Source organism: Sander lucioperca, chromosome 22 (genome assembly GCF_008315115.2).
Source record: "Sander lucioperca isolate FBNREF2018 chromosome 22, SLUC_FBN_1.2, whole genome shotgun sequence".
Taxonomy (NCBI): Eukaryota; Metazoa; Chordata; class Actinopteri; order Perciformes; family Percidae; genus Sander; species Sander lucioperca.
In genome coordinates, this window is record NC_050194.1 from 25,393,950 (window position 1) to 25,421,060 (window position 27,111).

At 42.6% G+C, this 27,111-nt stretch overlaps 2 protein-coding genes across 7 annotated transcripts in view; both read left to right on the top strand.

Moving 5' to 3' along the window:
- The window catches only part of cep131 (centrosomal protein 131), a 37,078-nt gene extending 29,854 nt beyond the window's left edge, over window positions 1-7,224 (top strand). For all 4 annotated transcript variants that reach the window (XM_031314970.2, XM_031314972.2, XM_031314974.2 and 1 more), the window contains 5 exons: window positions 23-165; window positions 941-1,118; window positions 1,838-2,034; window positions 4,447-4,507; window positions 4,613-7,224. In XM_031314970.2, the coding sequence (XP_031170830.1) occupies window positions 23-165; window positions 941-1,118; window positions 1,838-2,034; window positions 4,447-4,507; window positions 4,613-4,684 (651 nt within the window). In that variant the 3' untranslated portion in view covers window positions 4,685-7,224. The remainder of the gene's footprint in view (window positions 1-22; window positions 166-940; window positions 1,119-1,837; window positions 2,035-4,446; window positions 4,508-4,612) is intronic.
- A 2,074-nt stretch (window positions 7,225-9,298) lies between these two features.
- Window positions 9,299-27,111, top strand: part of st6galnac (ST6 (alpha-N-acetyl-neuraminyl-2,3-beta-galactosyl-1,3)-N-acetylgalactosaminide alpha-2,6-sialyltransferase) — a 29,314-nt gene continuing 11,501 nt past the window's right edge. Inside the window, exons 1-3 of one of the 3 annotated variants that reach the window (XM_031314977.2) lie at window positions 9,299-9,669; window positions 11,079-11,456; window positions 23,929-24,190. In XM_031314977.2, the coding sequence (XP_031170837.1) occupies window positions 11,314-11,456; window positions 23,929-24,190 (405 nt within the window). In that variant the 5' untranslated portion in view covers window positions 9,299-9,669; window positions 11,079-11,313. Of the gene's footprint in view, window positions 9,670-11,078; window positions 11,457-23,925; window positions 24,191-27,111 lie in introns of all 3 variants that reach the window. The other 2 variants (XM_031314976.2, XM_035997648.1) reach the window with 2 other exon arrangements.

Here is a 27,111-nt window from a genome sequence, read left to right on the forward strand (position 1 = left end):
ATGTGTGTTTGTGTGTCCACAGGAAGCGTGGCTGCTGAGCCGCGAGCGCGAACTGAAAGAAGAGCTGCGGCGAGAACGCGACAAAGAGATCGAGCTCGCCATCTGGACGCTGGAGGAGGAGACCAGCAAGGACAAAGAGGAGTGTGAGAGGGCAGCTGACAACAGGTGTGTGTGTGTGTGTGTGTGTGTGTGTGTGTGTGTGTACAGGTCAGTTGCACCCAGTTCTAATGTTTATTTAACACAATACAATGAAGAGAGTGTTGCTCCCAGTTCTATACACTGTAAATGGTCATTTGAACCACCGACCTGCCAATTGGTAGACGACTGCTCTACCTCCTGACTGTACCACACTGTAGACTGCTCTAGTTACAAATCTTATTGTGGTTCCCAATAACAATGTTGGAATGAACATGTGAATGATATTTTAGTATGTCCTACATACAGTACGTGGAAATTGGAGGAGCTCCTGGCTGTTGCGGAACATCTGTAACTGTTTTTCAAACTTTTTCATTGGATTACATTAAAATGACATTTAAATGACCCTCCCCTGTAAACAACAGCTTCACCAAATGTTAGAGAAGGTTTTATCAACACCAGTAGGGCTGGGCAATATATGGATATTACATCGATATTGATATATGAGGCTAGATATCGTCTTCAATTTTGGATATCGTAACATCGTGATATGACACAAATGTTGTCTTGTGACACACCAGACTGTTCTAGCTGTTCTATTGTTTGCCTTTATCCACATAGTTATTATATCAACATAGCTGATGATTATTTATCAAAAATCTCATTATGTGCATATTTTGTGAAAGCACCAATTGTCAATCCTACAATATCGCCACAATATCGAGGTATTTGGTCAAAAATATCGGGATATTTTCTCCATATCACCCAGCTCTAAACACCAGCCATTACTTGACACTGTTCTCAGGGTGAAGCGTGTGAGGGAAAAATACGAGACGGAGCTGAGGGAGCTGGAGCGCTCCGAGAGGACGGCTGTGGAGAAACAACAGGAGTCGAGGAAGCAGCAGATGGAGATAGAGGGAGAGCTGATTAGACTCCAGGCCCTGCTCCGACAGAAAGAACAGGAGACTGAAGACGTCACACAGGTAAGGAGCAACTCTATCAACCATTTATTAAAAAAAAAAACCTCAAGCCCCATGTTCTTTCATCTTTCTTCTGAAGTAACCCCCACATTAGGGCCAGGACGATATGCTTATGACCCGATTTGATTCTTTCACGATACATGGGTGCCGATTGGATTTGTATTGTGATTCTCATTTATTGCGATTTTCTTTTCCTTCTTTAACACAAACAAAAGTTTTCTAAGAAGAATGCACATCACGTCAGTCAGTCAGTCTGACATTTATTTACTTTGTAAAGAAGAACATAACTGGAATTGTTGGGTCTTTGTAAATTATAGAGTGTGGTCTAGACCTACTCTATCTGTAAAGTGTCTTGAGATAACTCGTTATGATTTGATACTATAAATAAAATTGATTTGAAATGAACATGGATTTTCTACTTTTGGTCAGAAAACAGATATGTAGTCGCCGTCAGCTGTACCGTATTAACAGAAAATATTTAGGTGAATCATTGGTACAAATAAAAAATAAAAAAATATTGATTCTAGAGAAAAGAATCTATTTTAAAAATCGTCGCAAAGATGTCACGATACATACCCCCCTACCTCACATTAAGCTTCTTCTTCCCATTCTGCTCCTCTTCTCCTCTGTGTAGCAGTCAATAAGCAGCACAGGATTCTTCTAAATATACGCAGCATATGAGATGAATCGCACAGATTCCATTTGAATTTCCCCCTTTCCAGACCAGGGACAAGCTGGTGGAGGAGCGCCGCAGCCTGGCCGAGGTGATCAGGCAGGAGTTTGCCGACCGGCTGGTGCTGACGGAGGAGGAGAACCGCAGGATGAAAGTGGAGGTGTCAGAAGTCCGAGCGAGGCTACGGCTCGAGGTGGAGAGAGTCACCCGGGAGAAGGAAGAGGAACTGGCTGAAGTCCACCAACGGTAAGGCTTTGGTACACACACACACACACACACACACACACACACACACCTGCAACAACTGAATTTCCCTGCTGGGCATCCAGGGTTTGTGGAAGACTTAGGGGTGCATATTTGGCGGGGGTTTAGGCAGCCTTCCTTGGTATGTTATGTTTTTCACTAAAAAAATTTAATTTTCCCCATATATTTTTTTTAAATGTTAAAGATGATTTTTTTGGGCATTTTAGGCCTTTATTTATATAGGACAGCTGAAGACATGAAAGGGGAGAGAGGGGGGGAATGACATGCAGCAAAGGGCCGCAGGTCGGAGTCGACCCTGCAGCTGCTGCGTCGAGGAATAAACCTCCATATATGGGCGCCTGCTCTACCAGGTGAGCTACCCGGGCGCCATCTTACCATCTTAGCAGCACACAACCAACAGATTGATTCAGAACAATTTCATCACCTAAAAAGTGGACAGTGTCAAATAAAATCACTTGAGATTGTCTGGAAAAGTGATTTCTAAAGGTGTCACTGATAAAAAAAAACATTCAAGAGTTGTGCAAGTTAACAGCTTTCATTGCACAATAAACAAAAGAAAATTAGTTTTTTGCTCTAGGGAGCCTATATCTTCGCCCAGATGTAGTCAGGTCATTTTTATTTGTCTTTGTGGTAGTTTTGCATCTCTGTTTCACATTGTTTTGGACACTTATTATTACCATATGTGTGTAAAATGTTGGAAACACTAGAGCACATAATAAATAATAAATAGATAACACATTACATCTACTACAATCATTAGATCTGAGAAAAGACTTTAAAGGTGCTGTAGGTAGGATTGGGAAGATCCAGGACTTAGCCAAAAAAATGTGAACATCAACAACTTGTCAGTCCCTCCCCCTTATCTGCTAAAGCCCAAAACGGTCTCCTAAGCCCCTCCCCCCAAAAAGGAGAATGAATGCATGTGCATGAGCAGTGATTGACACGCAGTTAGGACCCCCCCCCGCCCTCCCGTGGGCTGTGGATTTTTATCTGAGATACATTTATTGTCCGCAGTCGGTAAGAAAACACTTTATTACACTTAGTTAAAGTGAAGATTCACGCTTTATACCTTGTGAGTTTTTTTTGGAAACAAAGCAACTAATATGAAATCAGAACACAGACCCTGTGCCCTTAAAAAAAAAAACGTTAATTTGGTCATCTATTGACAAACATGTTTCAGCTCCTGTGGTGTATTTAGAACCATGTTGTTAGAGCTGGGCTATATGGAGAAAATCTAATATCACAATATTTTTGACCAAATAGCTCGATGTGGATATTGCAGCTATATTGTAGTGTTGACTATTGGTGCTTTCACAAAACATTAACACAATGAGAGTTTAGATAAATATTAATCATTAATGTGGATATAATGACTAATGGCGCTTTTCCATTACATGGTACCTGCTCGACTCGCCTCGACTCTACTCGCCTTTTTTGGTTTTCCATTACGAAAAAAAGTACCTGGTACCTGCTAACGGGTACTTTTTTTAGTACCTCCTCAGTCGAGGTTCCAAGCGAGCTGAGGCGATCCGAAAAGGTGACGTGAAAGCGACAGACGGGGCTGTCCTGAACAAACCCGCTATTTTTAAATAGTTTAGCCAGCTGTGTTTTTTTTTTTTTGCTGCCTCCAGCTTCATTTGAAACAAAATGTGTCTTCTGGCAACAACACACACCTTCGACGTTCTGTGTGTGTTGTGTTAGGTCACGGCAGTTTACTGCGGCGCCGCTTGTTTCAGTTCTGCGGAGGCTCCAGGCAGAGCTTTCACCGTATCCTACGTACACACACACATGCTGGCTCAACGCACACACCAGCTGACAAATGTATACATCTGGCCACATATTACATAGGCTACGGCGAAAGCTCTGCGTGGAGCCTCCACAGAACTGTAAAACAAGCTCAAGTGGTCTGATGTTTATACTTGTGCGCTGGTGTGTGCGTCGAGCCGGCAAGACGACCAGCTGAGGCGGTACTAAAATCTGCAATGGAAAACGGACGCACAGTGTGCCGAGTCGAGTCGTGGCGAGTAGAGCAGGTACCATGTAATGGAAAAACGCCATAAGTGGGTAAAGGCAAATAACAGAACAGCTAGAACAGTCTGGTAAGTTCAGAAAATGACATTACTTGACCGTAATGCAGCCTTTAAAACCAGGAAAAGACAAGACTTATGTCATACCACGATATCCAAAATTGCAGACGATATCTAGATGATTGATGTCGGTATAATATTGATGTATTGCCCAGCCCTACGTGTTGTTGACTGTCAATCACTGGGGGAACAAAGAGTTTATTCACTGTGTTGTTATTTTCAGATGGGAAGTAAAATCCAAATCACATTCTTCATTCTTTTTCTATGTTTCCCCCTTATTAACGTCCTCTTCTCTGTGTTTTGCCAGAGTGAAGGCGGCTATCTTGAAGAAGGAAGAAACTGTCAATAATCTCCGGAAGCAGCATGAGGTAAGGGTCCTGATGAAGTCTTTCTGTCAGAGCGGGATTAATAAGAAAACACAGTTTGGGAGAGATGATTGTAGCGTGTATGAATATCTCCCTCTCCTCCGATAGGCGGCCCTGAAGAGGGCGGACCACCTGGAGGCCCTGTGGGAACAGCAGAGGAAGCAGCTGTTGGAGAAGTAACTGACAGGAAGGCTTTACCCGTCTGGACCTCTCCTCTCTCCCCCCCGCCCCTCGCCCCTCTCCCTCCACTCTGAGCTCTATCCATTGTGTTGCTCAAGCCCCCATCTGATTTTTTCCCCCTTTTGGATGTTGTTGCTGCCAGCAAGCCTGAACCTGTGGAACTTCACAAGGTTGAACAAGTGACTGAACCTTGTCCTACCTCATTTGAAAAATACAAAAATGGGGAAATGCGCTGGGCCTCAATGTACAAATGCCACAGACCAGGTGGCTCCAGCACAGGAAAAGACTGCAGATGCACTTCCTATTCCTCTTCCTCTTCCCTCTCCAGAGGACGATTGCTGCAGTTGTTTGTGACCGTACTCCCCCCCCCCTTTTCCTCCCTCCTGGAGCAAGAATGCCTCCACGTTCCCCTACAGAGCTGCCACGGAGAACAGTTCCAGATGTTTCTGAAACCAGCCCAAGGCCTGCACTGGTGGAAAGTGGGAGAAGTTGCAGGGGGGGTTGCTCTGTCTGGAGGACCAAGGACCACTTAACGACCACATCTACACTACTACGTTCTGGTTTAAAAACAAATATCTTTTGCTACGTTTAAGCCTCACTACTGCAGCGTTTCCGAGCCCCTAAAACGGAGACGTTTGGAAACACCGGGGGTCGCTTTGCAGTTTGGACGGGCGCAAAAGGACACTTTTGGAGAACTTCCTGTATTTTCAACAAATACATCCACGATTTTCAACAGAGCAACGTCACACAATCTGCTTCCTGTTTACCCTGGCACACACGTGCCCAGTGTGTGTAAATGGTCATGTGATATTTGTTGTCACCTGTGTTTATATGGACGATTAGTTGTGCTACTGGAGCTAAAACCTCTGTTTCTTCTGTGGATGGAGATTGTTTTTGTCTCAGCTTCTGTTTGTACCGAGTCAAGCTCCTGGTGTCCTCTTTTATCTGCTGAGTCATGCGTTTTGTCCCAGTGCCCCCTCAGGGCGAGTGCTAATTACAGGATCTATGCCCTCACCCTTCGCTACAGCCCTGTGACTTGCTCTGAACAGTTTGTGTGTGTCTTAAAACCAACATCTGGATCTTACAAAGAAGTTAGAAGTGATGTACTAACACCGGTTACAGAGTGCATGTAGAATGTTGCTTAAAAAAGAGAGATAATAGGAAAAGGTAGCTGAAAGGAAAACGAGCGGAGGGAAACGGGACGTCTGATGGCATGTTTGAGGTCCACACAGATGATTGTAGAGTGGCTTTGAAAGTTTCTGAATGTGAGGAAGAAAGAAGAGAGAGGATCGGCGGGGGCGGAGGGAAGAAGGAATGCGCATAGAAAATGTTTATAGGATTAGGAAAGCAGAGCTGGGACCGAGTGGGTTGGTAGGAGGGTTTGAGGGGGCACAAGGCATGTGACCGGAGGTATTTTAAAAGCCATATTGGCTGCACTGTGACAAAATGCATGAAACTCAACAGTTAAAGGGAGCCTTGAGCCACACACACGTATGTAAACTATCTTTGTTTGAATACTAGGGCTGCACAATATGAGGAAAATATCAGATTGCGAGGATCTGGACCTAACAAAGAGTTATTCTTTAGTCTGTAGGATACGATTTGGAGGCCGGGCCGGGACGTCTCTGCAGCACCACACTAACTAATTCCCAATGGTTTGATGCAATGTGTTGCCTTTAACAAATATTGCGCCTGTGATATTGCACTAGTCCAAATTGCGGTTTCGATAAAATTGCGATTAATTGTGCAGCCCTATTGAATACTCCAGCTCTGTTTTGTAATTCTCTCAGAAGCCACCGTCTCTCAGCACTTTGCAAACTTGTATTTCATTGATTTTAGTTTTTCTCCTTTTTTTTTATTTCTTAACCCTTACAATGATTGAAGATACATTTATAGCCTCTCTCACAGACACAAAAGTCTTTGTGGATAAGATTTCAGTAAGAACGGTCCATAGCAGGAGTTAGTGAAGCGGGGGGGGGGCTGTAACAAGAGTTTGTGCTGCAGAGAGAAACTCTAAACCTGGATGTAAAGCCTGTTATTTAGGTGCAACAGGATGTGAAAGACCACGCTCTGATGTGACGCTAAAGGCCCCAAATTAGACCTCGCGTAAGAAAATATTTATTCTGTTTCTCTTTTCTTTATTTATTTTCCAATGTAGCGCTCTTACACGGGCCTTTTGTAAGTGTGATTGGTCCACGGAAAAGTCGAGGATTGTTTCTCAAAGCTAGTCAACACGTTGAGTGTTTTTACAGTTACTGAGCAGAACTTCTAACTGCCAAACGTTACGACTATGCCATTTGTAGATGGTTTAAAATACAGTACGTCAGGTTTTTTCTGACACGGAAGTTGTCGGCGCCACAATATAAAAGGGTTTATATGAAGTGTAATGTAGGGGAAGGCTAGGGGTTGACGTAGTGAAGCTTTATGGGTAATGCAGTTTCTGACCTCAGAGGCATTAAATCAGGGTGATCGCCAAATCGTTGCTGCCGGGGCGAAAAAAACAAAAAACCTTGAACCGTTTCTTCTCGGAAAATGAAAAAAAAAAGAGGCTAAAACATTTTAATGAGCCATTCTTCTCAGACAAAGTCAGACCAAATCGCCTCGTCACTGTTTCTGTATTTGTAAAACCTACAGATGGCGATAAAGGGTGACCAATAGCATTGGTTTATGGAAGAAGAAAAAAAGAAATAGAACGAATCACAGGTTGGAGTCTTTTTAACGAGGCAGGAGTGGCCGATACGTGTCACACGGCCACTAACTGAGATTGGCTGTGAGTCATGGCGGGGACGTCGGCCTTGGAGGCATCGCCGTTTGCTCACAGCCTCTCGCTGCTCCGCTGCTGTTGGCACAGCAGACAGGGCCGCTGGCCTCGGACCCGACGGGGGGGGGCGATGTGAGTTGGCATTCCTGGCGTATGCCCATCCTACAAGTGCCAATGAGCCTGGCCTTTGTGTGTGTGTGTGTGTGTGTGTGTGTGTGTGTGTGTGTGTGTGTGTGTGTGTGTGTGTGCCTGTGCCCGCCACCATTCCTCTCATTTTTCCCCTCATCAGTTTTTTCCATTTATAACTTTGTATACAAATCATTCCACCTGTCATCAGTTATTGTTTTGATTCTGTTCTTTCTGTGTGTGTGTGTGTGTGTGTGTGTGTGTGTGTGTGTGTGTGTTCCTCCTGTCTGTGTGTGTTCCTCCTGTCTGTGTGTGTCTGTGTGTGTCTGTGTGTGTGTGTGTGTGTGTGTGTGTGTGTGTGTGTGTGTGTTCCTCCTGTCTGTGTGTGTGTTCCTCCTGTCTGTCTGTGTGTGTGTGTGTGTGTGTGTGTGTCTGTGTGTGTGTGTGTGTGTGTGTGCCTGCCACCATTCCTCCCATTTTGACCTGAGATGGCCCTCATGTTGTCAGATACACACTAAGTACCCAGTTGTTGTTTGTTGTTAACATTTATAACTGTGTATACCAATCATTCCAGCTGTCACCAGTTATTGTTTTGATTCTGTTCTGTTTCTACATGTACAACCCTCTGTGCCCAGAACACGTAGCTCTTGAAAACACTGTTTTCTTATCTTGTTTTAGTTTAGTTTTTAGTGTTAATCATGTTGATGGTTCAAAAAAATAAATAAAATAAAACTGTGAAGAAGATGGTGACTGATCTATCAGAGAAAAGAGAATAAAAATCAAAGACTGTTGGGAAGATGCACTGTGTTCCTCGTTTCTGTTCGCTGTGGGAAAACACAATTGTTTGCTTGTTTCTGTCTCCCGCCCTCCCATCATCCCTCGCTCTCTCCGACCGTAAATCATTCTTTGGGAGACGAGTGTCTTCAATCATATTCAATACCCTGTGGAATCCAAATTATGAGCCAAAATAGCTGTTGGTTTGGAGCCTGAAACGGTTTATTGATAGTATTTCTTAAGCGTTTAAATGCATCGTTTCATTCCTGAAATGTCTGTAAACCCATGACTGTTTCTTGTAAATGGATGTTGGCACAGTAGTTCTCTAAGTGCTGATTCCTAGCACTACCTCAGGGATATTTCAGCCTATACATCTGGAATAATGTCCAGAGCTGACCCACTTTTTCTCCTCTTCCTTCTTGCCCTTTTTTTTCCTCATTCCTTCCTCGCCCTCCAGCTTGCTCACTTCCTTCGGCCTGCCCAAGCAACCGGTGGCGCGTACAGAAATGTGTCTCTCCTTTCAGCGTATTTCCTTTCTTTTCACAGAGGAAATCGAACCCAGAGAGGCACGCCGACTATTGACTCTCACTTGGCTTGGAGGGCCCAGCTAACTGCTGCTGCTGGAGGGATGGAGTGAATGGCTCTTGTGGAGAAAGTTAAGTGTCTGAACTGTCTTGGACTTTTTAAAAAGCTGTCAGCTGTGTGGCGGAAATTGAGGCTGCGTGTTTCTGTTTGTGACCTGACAGTTTCTGTTTATATATATACATTGTTCTGTCTGTCTATCTGTGTGTGTGTGTGTGTGTGTGTGTGTGTGTGTGTGTGTGTGTGCGTGCGTGCGTGCGTGCGTGCGTGCGTGTTCCTCTTGTCTGTTTGTGTGTGTGTGATCTTCCTGTGTGTGCGTGTGTGTGTTCCTCCTGTCTGTGTGTGTGTGTGTGTGTGTGTGTGTGTGTGTGTGTGTGTCTCCTGTCTGTCATACGTGTGTTAGTGTGATTCAGGGTCTCCACACATTGTGAGCATAGCAGAGATCCTTCGAGCTGCCTGCTCATGTCTAACTTTATTGCAGGAGCCTGAAGCCTGTGTGAAGTGGGCTTCTTTCTGTCTCTCACCCCCCCCTCCCCTTGCAGCTGAGAAGAGGGGGTTGACCAATTGCCAGCAGCTGTTGCTCATTTCACAATGGTCCCGCCCATACAGTGCCGAGACTGGCAGTGCTGCTTCACACACTAGATGAGCAGCAGCAGCAGCAGAGCTCCCAACTTAGAGGAATATGTCTACAACCATCATGAAGGACAGACTGAGACCACAGAGCACAGAGGATTTTCTACCGGTGAGAGGACATGTGTTTTTCTTGTTACTTTTATCTGCCTGTGTTCCATTGAAAGAGCTTTGTTTCCGTTAGACGGGGGACAGAGGCAGACACACGACAGAGCAGAGTCCTCTGACTGAAAGGAAGAGAGATTGAGTCATGATTTGTCAGAGTGTGATGTATGTGTGTTTAGTTTCCCCTCTTAAATGTCCCTCTGACTCTTTGTCTGCCATGTTAGAGATGATTTAATCACTTTAATGAGATTACTTTAAAGTAGAAATCTCTGCTGTGTGTGTGTGTGTGTGTGTGTGTGTGTGTGTGTGTGTGTGTGTGTGTGTGTGTGTTTAACTATATTCGTCGGGTCCAAGAACCGGGAGTCCCGACAGCTTTGTGGGGCCAAAATGCTGGACCTCACAAGTTTAAAGGTCTGTTTGAGGGTTAAGACTTGGTTTTAGGATTAGGGTTAGAATTAGGTTATTATTAAGGGTTAAGGTTAGGCATTTAGTTGTGATGGTTAAGGTTAGGGTAAAGGGCTAGGGAATGAATTATGTCAATGACAGGTCCCCACAAAGATAGTGCCACAAACGTGTGTGTGTGTGTGTGTGTGTGAAAATATATTTAAAAAAAAACCACAGTTGTGTGTGTTATCAGAAACATGGGAGCTGAGTTTATCACTGGAACTCTGCAACACATTCTTTCCATTCCCCCCATTTTAGCCCCAGCCAGGAGAAACGTACTCGCACAAGCCTGGGAAACTGCGTCACTCACACACTGTCACCAGTGTTGTTATTATTATTACTGAATCACCCAGTTATCACATGATTACTCCTAAGGATTGATAGATTTTAAGAAAGCAGCTCAAGACTTAGAACTTAAAGAGAAGTTAAGAGAGCAGATTTCCGAGCCTAGCCTCGGGCCGTGTTTATTACACTTACAAAGAGGTGAGAAGTGGAGGGGGGGCGGGGGTGTTCAGAGTGTATGCAAATGTCTTCATCTTCTGCTGAGACCTCTAGAGACTCCCAGCACAAGAAGTTTCCTGTAAGAGAAGTTTTTTTTGGCTTCCTGCGTTTGTTGTCGCACGTCAACTGCAGCTGACCACAGTTTTTATGTTGCATTTGTCAGCAAAAATGTAAAAGATTAACACACACTGTGAATCTTTTGCATGTCCTACATGTAGCCACAGTGTTCCCTCTTTTTACATCTTGCAAGAACAGTGCGACGAGAAAGGAGATGAATAAAAGCAGCACACACAAAGATATGATGATCGCAACCCTGAACTTTGTGACCAGGGGCATGAGAAAAAGGTTTCATTAAAAAGGGATTATTTTGGACTCTGTTTGCTGAAAGATAAAGTCCCCCCTGCCGCCCCCCCCCCCCTTCCGAGTCTCTGCCCTCGTTTCAACTCTCTTTCTATCTCCCTCCCACTGTAGTTGTGCTGAGAGAAGCCCAGAGTGGAGCCCAGATCCTGTTGTGGGCTAATTAAATCCCCAGCATAACACCACTGACTCCCACCCCGCCTTCCCCTTCCCCTGGTTCACCGGAGAAAAAAAAACATCGTCTGACTCTTCACCCTCCATCCTCTGCCTCCTCATGTTCCTTCAGACGGAGAGGAGGGCAGTGCAAGCACACACAGCCTGCCGGCCGCCGCACACTTCCTGACGGGCGATGGCGCTCCGGAGGAAGCTGGCGCTCAGCGTGTTGACCGTCAGCTCCCTGCTGTTTTTCTACATCCTGTGTATGTACCTGGAGAATCATCTGTCCATAGAGCCTCTGAAACATTGCCATGGCTCCACACAGAGACCGAGCAGGTGAGTGAAGGGACAACACTAGGGCTGGGCATTAATGGGAAAAAAAAAATCAAATATGTTTTTGACCAAATACTCGATTGCGATGTGTAAGCTTTCCCCGCCACTGTTGAGGTTTAGGTGCGACACCCGGGCCGTTTTGGGAAGCACCTAATGAATGAATACTAAAAGACTTCTCTCAGATCAAATGACTGTAGTTGAACTTCTTTAGCTTTCAGTTTTGTCTTTAAAGCTACAGTGCATAGTTTCTGTCTCCCCCATGAGGAATTCTAAGGGCCTTTTTACAGTCGCCGCAGCCGACGTGGCGCGCGCCAATGTGACGTCAAAATGTCGTAGATCTCGCTGGTGCACCAGGATTTTGAGTGTGCGACCAGAGGTCATGCACCACTCTATTGTTTTCAGCGGCGCACAACAGAGCAGCAACAGGAAGCATGGACGAGTTTGAGGGCAACCGGATGCCAGGACTCTCAGAGTGACTGCAAGTCTCTCTTGTAAACTTACTGGGTTAAGATGAGTTCTTTTATGGTGAATGAAAGGCTTTATCCGACCAAGTGGGTCATCGAATCAAATACATCATGCAGTAAAGCGACCACGGAGTGTTGTTTTTTTTTTAAACATGACTGGCTACATTAGTCACATCCGTCATCTTAACTGTTGCGTAAGTTACTTACATGCGTTTCATCTACTGAAAAGCAAACAGAAAGCAAACATCCCAGAAACAAGCAGGATGTGAAACTGGCTGAGAGAGCATCAGCAGTGAAGACACACAGATGTGAGGACTTAAAGTGCTCATATTATGCTTTTTGGCCTTTTTCCTTTCCTTTTTTGTGTCATATCTTTTTTTGTGCATGTTATAGGTTTACAAAATGAAAAATCCCAAAGTCCACCCCAAAGGGACTTACCATCTCCAACAGAAAACACTGTTCACAAACTGCTCCAAACAGCTCTATTGTAGTCCAGCCTTTACTTCAGAGACAAACGTGGTCACTTTGGAACACACGTTATAATGCTCACCTAGCTGCTAGCATGGCACGCCCTCATACTCTGCTTCTGACTGGCTAGTAGTCCTTACCTAGGTACTGTCAGGGCACGCCCTCATACTCTGCTTCTGACTGGCTAGTAGTCCTTACCTAGCTACTGTCAGGGCACACCTTCATACTCTGCTTCTGACTGGCTAGTAGTCCTTACCTAGGTACTGCGCACCTGTGTGCGACTCCCAACAAAGATGGAACAGAAGTGAGAGGTCTCACTCTGTAGCTAAAACAGAGAGCTCAACACACAGGGTGAAAAGAGGAGCTGCAGCAATGTGCAGTACAACAAAAATATGGTGTTTTTTGAAAATTAAACCATGTAAACCTATTCTGGTACAACCTCTAAATACAATTATGAACCTGAAAATTAGCATACTATGAGCACTTTAAAATCCAGAAATTAAGCATTGCACTTCCATGAAGTTGGGCGACTTGCAAGGGTCATATTAAAAATAAAGTCAACAAGAATGCAGCAGAGGCAAAGATATCGTCACCTCCCTAAGTTTAGTTTATTTGTTTTATAGAACATACAGTACCAGTCAAAAGTTTGGACACATTTTTTCTCCAAAAATCACACAGATTAGACAGCAGGGCATTTCTAGTCTATTTCTATAAATAGGAAGTGACAGAGAATTCCATTAAATGTACATTTTCATTCCACAAAAGAAATGTATGTATAGGAAAAGTACAAACACTGGATCCTACACTTCCCATGGTGCATAGTGATTGTTTGTTTATTACATTTCCTGCTCTGTTAACCTGATGTGAATGTAAACACCCTCAAAGTAAACTGGAGAATCCGATTTAAAGCCCCTAAAAACGTTCAAATCGTATTGTTTATAATGAAAATCATAATAAACTTTAATTGTATAGCACCTTTCATGCAATAATGCAGCATAAAGTGCTTTACAATTAGGAAAACAGGAAATAGAAAAAGAGGAAATAGAATGCATAACATAAGGTTAACAAATGAGACCCACTGAATAATATTGAAAAGATGAAAAATATTACAATCAGTACTCATATTTGCAGCATGCATATACTGTATACATCACTAAACACTGCAGCAGCATCAGAAGGCCACTATCTCCTCTACTCTTCTCTTTTCTACATCCGTAGTGGAGAGTTGAAAAGTGCTCTCTCCTATCAGACATCTGGATGTCTTCCCCTGGGTGTAACCTCACTGTGGGTCTTATCTGTATCGGGCACAACCCCACACGTCTTATTATCTCAAATCTAAATGCAGTGCGCTGACACTGACTCAACATGTAACAACTTAAGGCTTACATCATAAATAATCTGTCAACGGCTTTTAAAGATCACTTTGCAGAATACATAGAATGCATGAAATCAAGTAAAATACGTTTTAAAAGACATGCAGAAGTGCAAAGTAAAGTGCAAAACAAGGACTGTATCGGGCGCCTGGCTAGCTCACCTTGTAGAGCGTGTGCCCATATATGGAGGTGTACTCCTCAACGCTGCAGGTTTGACTCCGACCTGCGGCCCTTTGCTGCAGGGAATGACCCCCTCTCTCTCTCTCCCCCTTCATGTCTTCAGCTGTCCTATGCAAATAAAGGCCTACAATGCCCCCCAAAAAAATCTTAAAGGACTGTATCATGAAAGTTTAAAGCTAGTTAAAGGCTAAAGTGAAGACATACGCTTTTAGCTTTCTTTTAAAATAATATTAAGCTGGGGCAACCTCTAGCTCTTCCAGTAAAGTGTGCGCCCCATGTAGGCTGAGTCCTTGGCAGCGGCCCAGGGTTTGAATCCGACCCGCGGTCCTTTGCTGCACGTTGTCCCCCTCTCTCTCTCTCTCCCCTTTCCTGTCTTCAAGCTATCCTGTCGATTTTAAAGGCCATAAAAAGCCCCAAAAATTATCTTAAAATAAAAAATATTAAACAAGCTGGCTTCCATGATATCTGTAGGTTGTGTGTTCCATAGCTGTTGCTGGGAACCTCCACTAAACCAGCAGCAGATGACCGCAGTGTTCATATAGGCAGAAAGTTAACAAAGGAGTTAGAAATGTAGCTCAATCCTAGGAGGAGGACCTTTTTAAAATCAATTAAGGGTTTCTCTTTTTAAAATTAAATATCATGGCTATAAAAGAGAAGAAAAAAACACATCCATGCACATTTGTTTAGGATTTGAAAACTCAAAACCTCATCTTCTTCATCAGGACTGTCTTTGTGGTTTGATTAAGATTTTGATTGAAATACGGCAAATCCTGATTGGTGCATGGACGTACTGTTGGGAATTTTGTCCAAAATAAGGCCCTAAGGCCAGTCTAATCTGACTCCAGTTAATTAGTTCCCGCGCCTTCTTTATATCGGACTTAAGTTTACCAAAACACAAGGATCAATCTGAGACGAAGAGTTCAGTTAAGCAAAGTTTACTGAGTCCAGCATAAGAGTTACAACACAGCTGTGGGTTCACAAACAGAGACTAAGTTTCCCTAGCAACAGACATAAAGTCAGAGCTCGGTCCACCAAGTTATCCTCCGAATTGAGCTCTGGGGGCTGTTTCACAAATGTAGAATTTATAAATCCAGGATAACCGATAAAGCGAGGCTTGACCTAGTCTAATCTGTGCAGCCTGGCTTGGTGCGTTTCATGAAGGCCAAGCCAGGCTGAGGAGGAGCGACTAGGTCGAGCCAGGATGAAGTAATTTGGATAGATGCACGTTCACGGCTTTCTTTAACAGACCGCGAGGTTGATCACAGATTTACTGATGCTTAAATGGAGAATACGCATTGTTCATATTTTATACAGAGTGAGCAGCAGCTTCTTGTGGAAGTATGATAACGTGAAACACATTATTTGTAAAAAAGAAACACGGCCGCTGTAATGAAACGGCGAGAGAAAGCGTGGCAGACGATCACGGACCGACTGAATGCGTATGTAACCTAAAAATATACATTTACTGACCACTGCTCTGAATTCAAACCATCATAATCATACCATTCAAGGATTAGGCTACTAATCATTTGCACAAATTAACAGTTGTACTCTTTCCCTTAAAAGTAAGCAGAAGACAGCCTAATGTTACGCAGGAAATTTACCATGAAGATCCGTTTTCTACAACGCTAGAATATGATGCATAAATATTCCTTTCACTCCGTTCTCCCTCTCTCTCTCATGGATTAAAATGTAAATTACCTAAGTCATATTAACTTCCACTGCTCGCTTTTAATGCAAAGTGTACAACTGTTTGTTTTTGAAAATGACAGTGAGTCATTGAATGGTTTCAGTTAAGAGCAGTAGTTCATAAATGTATATTTTTAGACTATCATTCAGTCTGTCCGCTATTATCTGCCACGCTTCTTCTCACGTTTTTTTTATTATTTAAAAAAAAAAATTTTTAACAGAAGACGAGTTTCCTTCTTTACATATTATATGCTTTGCTCCCTCGTATATATGGACATAGAAAAGAAAGACACTAAATAAATTGGACTCTAAAATCTATTCCATGCACACTGTAAACATGACTGTAACAGAGTATATTCATCGGTTATTCCCCCCAGCAAAATATAAGGTCAAAAACCATAGTGGTGTCCTCTCCCTGTTGTTACATGAATGTACAGTAGCCTACATCACTAGATAGTTACTGGTCCAGTGAACTAAGTCTATATTTTGGGAGGATTGTACAGTTAGGATATGTTCTTAAAATTGCACAATCGCCCCAAATTATAGTCCCAGAATGCCAAATACAATGCACATGGAAGAGGAACAAACATGATCCTTTATTGTTAAAGAATTTAAAAAAAAATGAAATGTAAAAATAATTCAAGGTGCATTGGTCCACTATAGAAACACACATGTACATCATTGTATGTATTGCCCTTAGTACCAGACTTAATTTAAAACACATTTTAAATTGTATCAGCCTTTTCTAATTATCTCAACGACTGCCATAATATATTCATCAAACTTCTAACAACAAGAACAGCAGTCTTCATTCAGCAATATAACAGTAACGATGCCACCTGAATAATTATAAAAAAAATAATGGTCACAACTTTAAATAATAATAGTAGTTAACAGAACAACAATATGCACCTGTTGTTTTTTTAATGCAGGCTGATAACAATAAGGTAAAAGCACTGCTGAGTGATCAGAAAAGGCAGCAGGATTAATAAATCCTGGCTGTTAGCCTGGTCAGGAGCAGGCTAGCTGTACAGAATAAATCTCCATGGTAACTTTGGTTCCTCTGCTTTTGTGAAACAGAGTCAAGGCTAAATTGAGCCAGAATAACTGGGAAATCCCAGCTTAATCCCTTATCTTGGTGTTGTGAAATAGCCCTCTGATCTATTCTCTCCCTTAAAGCGTAGCTCTCGCCAAAATGCAACCTAGGGTCTTTTTGTGAATGTGCCCGAGTCAAACTTTCGTTTAAAAGCATAATTAGGACGGAGGCTCCACTTTTAAGATTTACTGTATTCTCGTTTTTCGGTCAAATGGCCTTTTGAATGGGAGTGCTAGGGACACTTCTATGATTGCCTCAAAATTGCTATTTTTAAACCACTAAGAAGGCTCGACACAACATGAGACTTTGCTCCAAGTATCACCAGGGGCTCTACACCTGAACGGAAGCATTGACAACATTGTTTGTGTACCCAGAGTTTACTAGAAAAGGTTTTGAGCAACAACAAATTCAGTCAGTTACAAGTCCTGCATTCAACATCGTCCTTAAGTAATAGTACAAAAGTATTATCAAAATATACTTATAGTACCAAAAGTAAAAGTGCTCATTATGCAGTGTAATATATCTTATTTCATTGGATTATATTATAATCTGAATTGGATTATATTATAATATGAATTGGATTATATTATAATCCAATAAATTGTATTAAATATGACTGATAATTTACTGATAACTGATTACTGATAACTGATAATAATTTGTTTGTTTTTTTTAAATAAAAGCCTACTTGTACATAATTATTTTCTAGGGTTTAAAATGTATACAAATTTGACATTTCCCCTTTCTGTCGGAATGGGTACGAAGTTGGCATTGAATTTCATTTGAAATGGTATTAAAAAGGTCTTAAAAAGCCTTGAATTTAAGTTGGAGGATCTTGGGGGTACCCCATGCACACATTTTGTTAATAAAATATTTCTACAGTACGTGACATCACCTTTTTCCAACTGAGCCCCGCCTTATTAAAACCAGCGAGAAAAGTTAAGACAACACAAACACAAATCTTTTATGTGAAGTGACGGCCATCGGAAGAAGCTGAGAAGCATTTCATTTACAATCAAATGTGCTTCAAAAGCCAACAAACAAAAAAAAAACTTTCGCAGTCACAATACTTTAACCGCACTGTGTATCCATACATTGTTTTAAGTTGCCTCAATCATAGCCAGATGAGGAGAGCAGGCAGTTTCGTGGAGAGACAGAAATGAGGTCAGATTCAGCAGTGAAATGGGACAGGGGGTTTAAGGGTTAAACTTTTAGATCATGAGTGGTATGAAAAGTTCCATGGTTTTTTTTGTAACCAGCACTTATTCCCCTCTAGTTGTATCATTGTGGTTTTAACAAAGGAGCCACACAGCGCTCCGGCTGCACTAATGAAAAAAATCTCCCGGAGTTATTTCACTGGAGGTGGTCTCTTACACGCTGTATGTGAACTGTACGCTTTGTTATAACGGGCAGCGCTCCAGGTTTAAAAAGTCAGCAGCTCTGCTCTGGATAAAATGCATTAAGTCAGGCGGAAAGAAATGGAAAAGATGACTGTTTCTCAAAGGCCTGTTTCAGACACTAAATGGTAGGAAGGTTGGGCGCGTGAAGCTCGCAGGTCTTTCATTTTAAATGCTGTTCTCTAATTTGAAAACCTGTGTAAAAATATCGTCTTCACTTCCTGATGTAGCTCCTTTCTGCATGTTTTGATGGACTGAAATAAAAATGTTGCTTTTATCGCCATGATCCATATTGATACAGCACAGTGTGAATATTGAAACGAATGTACAGTATGTTCAGAACACTTAAGTATATCAATATTAAATATGTATTAAATAGTCAAGGAACAAAAGAACACAATGAAATCCTTGAAATATGTAACTTTTTAGTGGGAAATAAAAATATTAAAATGAAAACAATAAAAGAAAAATAAACTAGAGATGGTCCGATAGCATTTTTTGCTTCCTGATACCGATTCCAATACCTGAACTTGTGTATCGGCTGATACCGAGTACCGACCTGATACCAGTGTGAAATATATTTGATTATGTTTTAACAGCTGTATACTACTGTCCCTGTATGGATGTGATCTTTGTTGTACAGCCTGCCTCTATATGACAAATGAACACAAACAGTGATTGCCATAGAACTTTCTTTTAAATAAACTACATTAAAGTAGATTTTCTTCAGGGCTAAATTACGTTATCAGATCGGTGCATAACCTGCAGTACTCGCCGATACCGATACCAACACCAACATTTTAGGCAGTATTGGAGACTTTTCAGTTACTTGTATTGGTATCGGACCAATCTAAAATAAACATAAGAAATGTAGTTATTATAAAGAAAACATAATCTCTCTCTCTTTGACCCTCCCTCCCTCAAAACAAAACACATGTAAATGAAATGTTAAATGAACTTTTTTGATCACCAGCCAACAAGGCTAGTAGGTTTTAAAAGTTTGGGACCCCCTCGAAAACGAGATGATACATCTCAAGGGGTTTATCCTAATAATAAACACATTTTGAAGAAGAAAAGTTACCAGCCAATCAGATTTTCGACTAGCCACATGTTTTTCTTTCCTTTTCTATATAACTTTTAATTTCAGCTCCTCTGGTTTGTTTCGCGCCTTCTCCGGTCGCCTTCTCCGGTTGTCTTCTCCGTTGGCCTTCTACGTACGCCATCTCGTTCGCCTTCTCTGTACGCCTTCTCGTTTGCCTTCTCTGTACGCCTTCTTGTTTGCCTTCTACGTACGCCTTTTCCGTTGGCCTTCTACGTACGCCTTCTCCGTTGGCCTTCTACGTACACCTTCTACGTATGCCTTCTCCGTTGGCCTTCTCGTTGGCCTTCTACGTACACCTTCTACGTATGCCTTCTCCGTTGGCCTACTCGTTGGCTTTCTACGTACACCTTCTACGTATGCCTTCTCCGTTGGCCTTCTCGTTGGCCTTCTACGTACACCTTCTACGTATGCCTTCTCCGTTGGCCTTCTCTGTTGGCCTTCTACGTATGCTTTTTACATACGTCTTCTCGTACGCCTTCTTCGTTGGCCTTCCCGGTCGCCTTCTCCGTTTCAGCGTAGCTCGTAATCGATAGCACACACTCTAGACACGTAGCCAATGGTTGTACGACACGTCACAACATAGTGTTAATGGGAAATGTAGGATTAGTACTACAAGCAGTGTTGCCAGATAAAGATTACGTTTCTAAGTCAAACATGCACAAAACCGCCCACATTTTTTTGACAGGAGAGAGAGAGAGAGATCTGGCAACGCTGACGTGTCGTATCATTTCTGCAGCCTGCCAATTCAAACAGTCACAGTGTTCTTTGCTTCATTCATCACCAGCCAAATTGGCTAGTGACTTTACAATAGGTGATCGCCGCCCAATGCATGCTGGGTCGATTTGTGTCGGACTTCAAGGCGGCCGCATTTCTGAGAGCCAGGCAGTGCCGTTGCTTTCCACCGACTGCAAGACCCAGGGCATGCTGGGAAACGCCTGGCTCTCAGCTGATCTAATGATGTTTTATATCAACTTTGTTTTTAATTGTTTTTGAATTGGAGGGATTTTAACTGCTATTTGTCTGATATAAAGGCCTATTCTGTACAGAACCCATGTTGTGTGGCTGATGGTGACGTTTAGAAGTCCGGGAGACTATCACTACAGTTCAGATCATCTACAGTCTGTTGTTTATTAACATTAGCAACAGACCGCATGTAGAGCATTTTAACAGCTACTCTGTCATAAAACACCAGGAGACTGTGTACAAGCTGATATATGGGTCTGATAACATTTTATTAAATTGGAATTGGACCTAACAGGAGGTGAGTGTTTCTGTGACTTCCTGTTCAGCCTGATGGCTGCTGATGACTGTAAACTGTCCGACTTGACCGCGGCTTTTTGTCCCCCACTCCCGGCTGCCGCCGCCAGCTCTCGCCCACTTTACAGGCTCAGCTCAGCTCATCTGGAACAAGCCTAATGTTACCTGCCAAAGTAAATTTGTACCCGACCTGTGTGGGTTGGCTGGTGTCTATTTAAAGCCCTGCATGTAATGCCTTGTTCATAAAGTAATTTATTTAAGAAATGAAAAAATAGGGCAACATTTTTAAATGTCATGTTTTATTTAATCTTCTTCTCTACAAACTCTTTGGAGCGGACATTTAAAATACGTCCTGCCTTCTCTGCAACATTTGATCCTTGTTTAACATTTACAAGTTTGAGTTCCAGTTTAATTAGGCTACTTCACTGCACTTTAGTGTTATTACCAGGCTTTATGAGGTGATCTAGCTGCTGCATCTGGTGTGTCAGGCTCATAATAAAGATTAAATCAGGGTAAAGATAAGTGCCATGGTTGCAGAGACTACAGTTTTGTTTTCGGTGTTGAACAACAGGATTTCTCTCTCCATGAAATATCTTTGACGAGACTAGTGTTATCGGTCAACTCACAACAAAAAAACATTGTTGTGAGTTTAACAGTCAAAGGGCTTTGTCTGCACAATGTGGGCGCACTTTGAGCAGATTATGACAGTGGTGTCTCCGCGGCAACACAAACCATCAACCTTCCAACTGTTTGACAAAAGAATCTTCACTCAAGGTCCACTTACTATCTTTTTCCAGAGCTTTCAGCTGCATCTCGCTGTCGTCCTTCACTCCATCCCACATATACACGTTTCATATGGGATGGCAGGAACACATGGCCAATCTTCTGCATGTGTGTGTGCTGCTGTGCATTCCTGTGTGTGTAACAAGCATAGTGTGCGGGCGCTGTGTAAGAGCCTAGGCAAAAAAAAAATGTGTAAGTGAAGCTTGAGTTAGTTGAGAAAAGCACACAAACCTTTTTAAAAGCTGAGACAGTGGTCGGGTTGGCTCAGTGGGTAGAGCAGGCGCACATATACTGAGAGGTTTATGCCTCGACGCAGAGATCCAGGGTTCGAATCCGACCTGTGCCGATTTCCTGCATGTCTTCCCCCTCTCTCTCCCCTTTCTCACCTAGCTGTCAAAGAAATTGACTGGAAATTAAAGGCGGAAAAGCCCCAAAAAAATAATAAATAATCTTAAAAGCTGAGACAAAATGCAGCCTCCACCCTCTTCTTCATGACTGTGATGTGTTTTCCAAGTTATGCACTGAGTCATAAATCAACTTTATTTTTCGAAATAAACTTCAGATCCTCCCATTTTGTCATGTGTTTAGTTATTTTGTGGAAATTAATGGAAAGCAATTAAAGTAGTTAACTTAATTAAAAGGGTTGGGTCACCCAGATTACCAAATAAAACCCTTTTCCCATTTACCCCGAGGTGGTTTTTACCACAGACACGTCCTGTTAACTCTTTTCAACTGTAAAATGTGTCCGTCTGTCAACTATTTATTTTGTAATGGAATTGAAATTAAACAGCAATAATACATTTTAAACACTAGTTTGACATTTAAGGGAAATATGCTTTTTTGCTTTCTTGTCTAGAGTCGAGGCGATGCATACCACATATGTGTCTTAAGAGCTGCCGGTTATCTTAGCTTAGCATGAAGACTGCTTAATAGTAATCCCCCTACCAACACCTCTAAATGTCTCTTTTTGTGTGTATCAAACAAAAATTATATAACATGTTGATTAGTGAGCTTTTGAGGTGCTAGATTCTGACAGAGCCAGGCTAGCTGTCATCTCTGTTTCCTGTCTTTAAGCTAAGCTAAGGTAACTGGCTGCTGGCTCCAGCTAGAAATGTAATGGTCAGACATATCAATTTTCTCCTCTGACCCTCATCAAGAGCACACTTAGGGCTGATGAGATTTACTCTATAAGTATTATAATTAGGTATTGAATGACAAAGCATTTTTCGATACTCGATACTTTAAAGGCAATTTGGTCTGTGCCTAAAAAGTATTGCATTCAGTACCCAGTCTTAAGCACACGGTTCCCAACTTGTTGAACTATTCCTTTTTAAGAAAATGCATCTCATGAGAGCATGTTGAGAGAGAGATGATTTATTTCCAGCAGTGACCTGCTGCTGTATGGAGCTAAATCAGGGCCAAATGTTTTGTTAATTTGAAAAAATATATATTCCATTACATTACATGTCGTTTAGCTGACGCTTTTATCCAAAGCGACTTACAATTAAGTGCTTTCAACTGTGAAGGTTCAAACTCCAGACAACAAGTAGTAAGTGCAAATACATTAGCTTTAAATAGGCAAAGCTACAAAGAGCCATATGAAAGTGCAGGTTCAAGAATTTTTTTTTATCCGAGGTGTAGTCGGAAGAGATGTGTTTTTAGCCTTCGGTGGAAGATCTGTAGGCTTTCGGCCATCCTGATATCGATGGGGAGCTCGTTCCACCATTTGGGAGCCAGGACAGTGAACAGTCGGGATTTCGTTGAGTGATTAGTTCTCCCTCGCTGTGAGGGGGCAGCAACCATTACACCATGGAATGGAATATAGTTGAACTTCCACGTACGACTTTGACATCTTTCACATGTCTTACCTGTGCGCTGGCGCCAGGGTTGCCTTGGCCGAGCGGACGCCATGCTGACTGCCGAGTGAATACTGTGGTGCGTACATTCAAAGTCGTACGTGGAAGTGAGAGAAGTCATTGTTCCTGCTGAACTGCACAATCTGGCACAGTTTATTGCTCTTATAGTGTAACTGGTACAACCTGTTGTCCAAAACCGGTTTTTTAAAAGGAATTTTGTCACTGGCATCAGTTTGTTTAGTAAAAATCAGATGTATATGGTGGATAGAAAGCATTCAGTCATAGTTCTCGCAGTAACACAATTTCCTGACTGAGGAGAGTCTTCTGCCTTCTTTGTTAGGCTGTCACTCATAATTCCATGCCCCTCTGAGTTGAAGCCACGCCCCCTACGCAAAATCGGGGCCAAAAGACTGAAACTGAAAAAAACTGATCTGAAACTGAAAAAAACAGATCTGAAACTGAAAAAAAAGATTTGAAGGTGTAAAAAAAAAATAAGTTTAGGAATCTGAAAACATGAAATGTGGAACTGAAAACAAATATAAAAGTGAAAAATGAAAATTAATAATTTATTCAAAATAATTCCAGAATTTAATCTAAATTTTATTCAAACTGAAAGAAAAAATGGTACACTTATTTTTAGTTTGAATACATGGTTTTATTTTTCAAGTTTTAGACCAAAACTTAAATTTTCAATTTCAAGCTTTAGTTTTTCAACTATATATATTTTTTCAAATTAACAAAACATTTGGCCCTGACTTAGCTCCATACTGCTGGGCTCACCGCCAAATCTTGTTCTGTCTTCCACAGCAGCTCACAAAACTCTACGGAGCCTCTGGACAGACAGAGCAACAGTGACCAGTCGAGCCACCTGCCCCCCACCTCCATCCTTCCCCCAGAGCTCTTCTCTGGAACAGTTCTGCATGAGCACCCACAGACTCCCACTCCAAAGACTCAAACAGTCACAGCTGCTAAACACAAACCAGCAGAGAACAATTCCCTGGACAAGGTAAAGACAACAGAGCCTCCCTACATCGGAGACACTTACATGAGTGAAGACATCCGACCACAAACGGTGAGTCCTACATGTGCACATTTCATCTGTCTGTGCAGAAAGCCCCTGTGTGTAGTCTGCTTATGTGACTATAGCACCTTTTCAAATTATTCTAAAGTCATGTTTTTGTATTTTGCTTTCTTGTGGCGCCATGCTGGCTCACCTGGTGGAGCGTGCACCCTATGTACCAAAGCTCAGTACTTACCACAGCGGCCCGGGTTAGATTCTGACCCGTGGCCCTTTGTTGCATGTCGTCCCCTCTCTCCCGCCCCTTTCCTGTCCATAGCTGTCCTATCAGTTAAAGGCAAAAAAAGTCCCAAAAATAACCTTAAAGGTCCCATGGCATGACATTTTCACTTTATGAGGTTTTTTAACATTAATATGAGTTCCCCCAGCCTGCCTATGGTCCCCCAGTGGCTAGAAATGGCGATAGGTGTAAACCGAGCCCTGGGTATCCTGCTCTGCCTTTGAGAAAATGAAAGCTCAGATGGGCCAATCTGGAATCTTCCCTTTATGACGTCATAAGGGGAAAGGTTACCTCCCCTTTCTCTGCTTTGCCCACCCAGAGAATTTGGCCCACCCATGAGAGAGAGAGACATCATGGCTTGCAAACAAGCGAAGCATGGCAGTTGGTCAAGGCCACACCCCCACCCTCCACCTTGCTCTCTCCTCCTCAATAGCATTTAAAGCTACAGACACAGAAATGGCACATCCTAAAGAAAGCTCATTGTGGGACTGGCTCTAGTGGCTGTAATTCTGGACCAAGGCTGAATTTTGGGAAAGAGACTTCAGATACATTATTAGGGGACCACTAAGGCCTATATAAAAGCATCCAAAGAGCACCATGATGTGACCTTTAATGTTTTTAACGTTATTTTTTGAAGAAGAATATTTAGCTTTCTCTCCTGCCCCTGGCTCAGATTCAGGGGCTCCAGCCCTTAGTCGGTGCGTTTACATGCAGTTTAAAAACCTGATTATATTCGGGTTAAAGGTGCAGTAGGTAAGACTTATAAAACTAACTTTCTGTCATATTTGCTGAAACTGACCCTATGTTCCAGTAGAACTACATGAAGCAGTAATTTAAAAAAAATCCAGCTCCTCTGGCTCCACCTACAGCCTGTAGTGCGATTTGCAAAAATCCACCACTCCCTGTTCAGATGCACCAATCAGGGCCAGGGGGGCGTGTCAATCACTGCTCACGCACACACATTCATTCTCCCTTGGGGGGGAGGGGCTCAAATTTTTTGGCTAAGTCCTGGATCTTCCCAATCCTACCTACAGCACCTTTAAAGTGCCCATATTATGAAAAAAATCACTTGTTCTGGGATTTGGGGTGTTATTTTGTGTCTCTGGTGCTTCCACATGCATACAAACTTTGAAAAAAAAAACATCCATGCTGTTTAGAGTGAGATACGGTTTCTGAATGTGTCCTGCCTTCAGTCTCTGGGTGAGCTGTTCAAAATCTGCACGGCTTTCTACGTAACTAGCCAAAATGAGGGGGCTAGGGGGCTAACTGTTAGCATGCTAGCGCTAGCATGTTCTCTCGTTCTCCATGGCAAAACACTGCTACAACACATACAAATTCACCCTAATCTACAAAATAAATTGTATAGAACTACTTACATGTCCCTGTTCTGCAGGTATTCCACGCAAAGTTGGAAGTGTGTCCTCGTTTAGAAGAAGTCTCCCGGCTAATCCTGCCTCGTACAGGCCAAAGTTGGAGAAACAGCTAGCTAACTCATGTAATCTTAGCTAGCTATTGCGCATGTGCGACTGCCAACAAAGATGTTACAGCAGTGAGATGTCTCACTCTGTAGCTAAAACAGAGACCTGACACAGGGTGAAAAGAGGAGCTGCAGCAATGTGCAGTACAACAAAAATATGGTGTTTTTTGAAAATTAAACCATGTAAACCTATTCTGGTACAACCTCAAATTACAATTATGAACCTGAAAATGAGCACAATATGGCCACTTTAAGGTAATACCCCGGTTCCTCAAATGCCATGTAAACATTCCTATACCCCGGTTAACAGACCTAGATAACTCCTTTAGTAACTGGGGTATTCTTGCATGTATACACTTTAACCGGTGTAAACTCGGGTTATGCTTCTGCACATGCTCCGTAGGTTACAACTGCCCCTTCCCGTTCTCTTAATACACCCATGTCCCTTCCTGCTCCACAGCAGTGGTTTTTGACCCGGAAATAGCGGTTTCCGGTTAGAAAGCGGCTAATGACACAGAATGTATGACCCTTTTGGTCGTGGGTTTCATACACTTTCTGTAATAAAACCCTGGGAGAAATCTTATCAAATGGGTGTCTGTGGTGTAATTTGTGTCAGTTTAGGGGTCCTTGATGTGAAAAAGTCTGGGAACCACTGGTCTGGTGCATCATATCTGTGGGGCATCAGAACTTGTTGAGACTGCCCAGGCTTCTGGTTTTCATCAGGCTGGAGATGTTGTCATAGGGCGGCTGCCCCATTTGTACTGGGTGGATCTGTCTATCTTTCCAGTAAACGCTTCATAGAAAATAAAGCCATGTCTCTTTCTGCCTGGCTCTGTTTTCTCCATCTCCCATCCTGAATGTGTCCTCTACACAGACTCTCTCTGAGCTGTCAGATGGTCCACCGAGGGAAAGGATGAGAAAACGCACAATATAAGATTAAAAAAAACCTCAAAGTCTTTGCCCGTCTCATGACAGCATTTCACAGGGTTCTGTAACAAAATAATGCATCCATACGGTGAATCCCAATCTTCTTCCTGGGAATTTCATGCCATGCACACACTGTACTTTTGTATGCTGCAGCTTTTAAAGTAAAAAAACGATCAACTCAGTTAAGCTGCAGTTTAGGCTTTGAGCTGTTACATAAAAGGGGAACACACGCACAGGCTGAATCGATAATTGATTCCACAGAGAACCAGCGACAGATAACACGATTAAAGA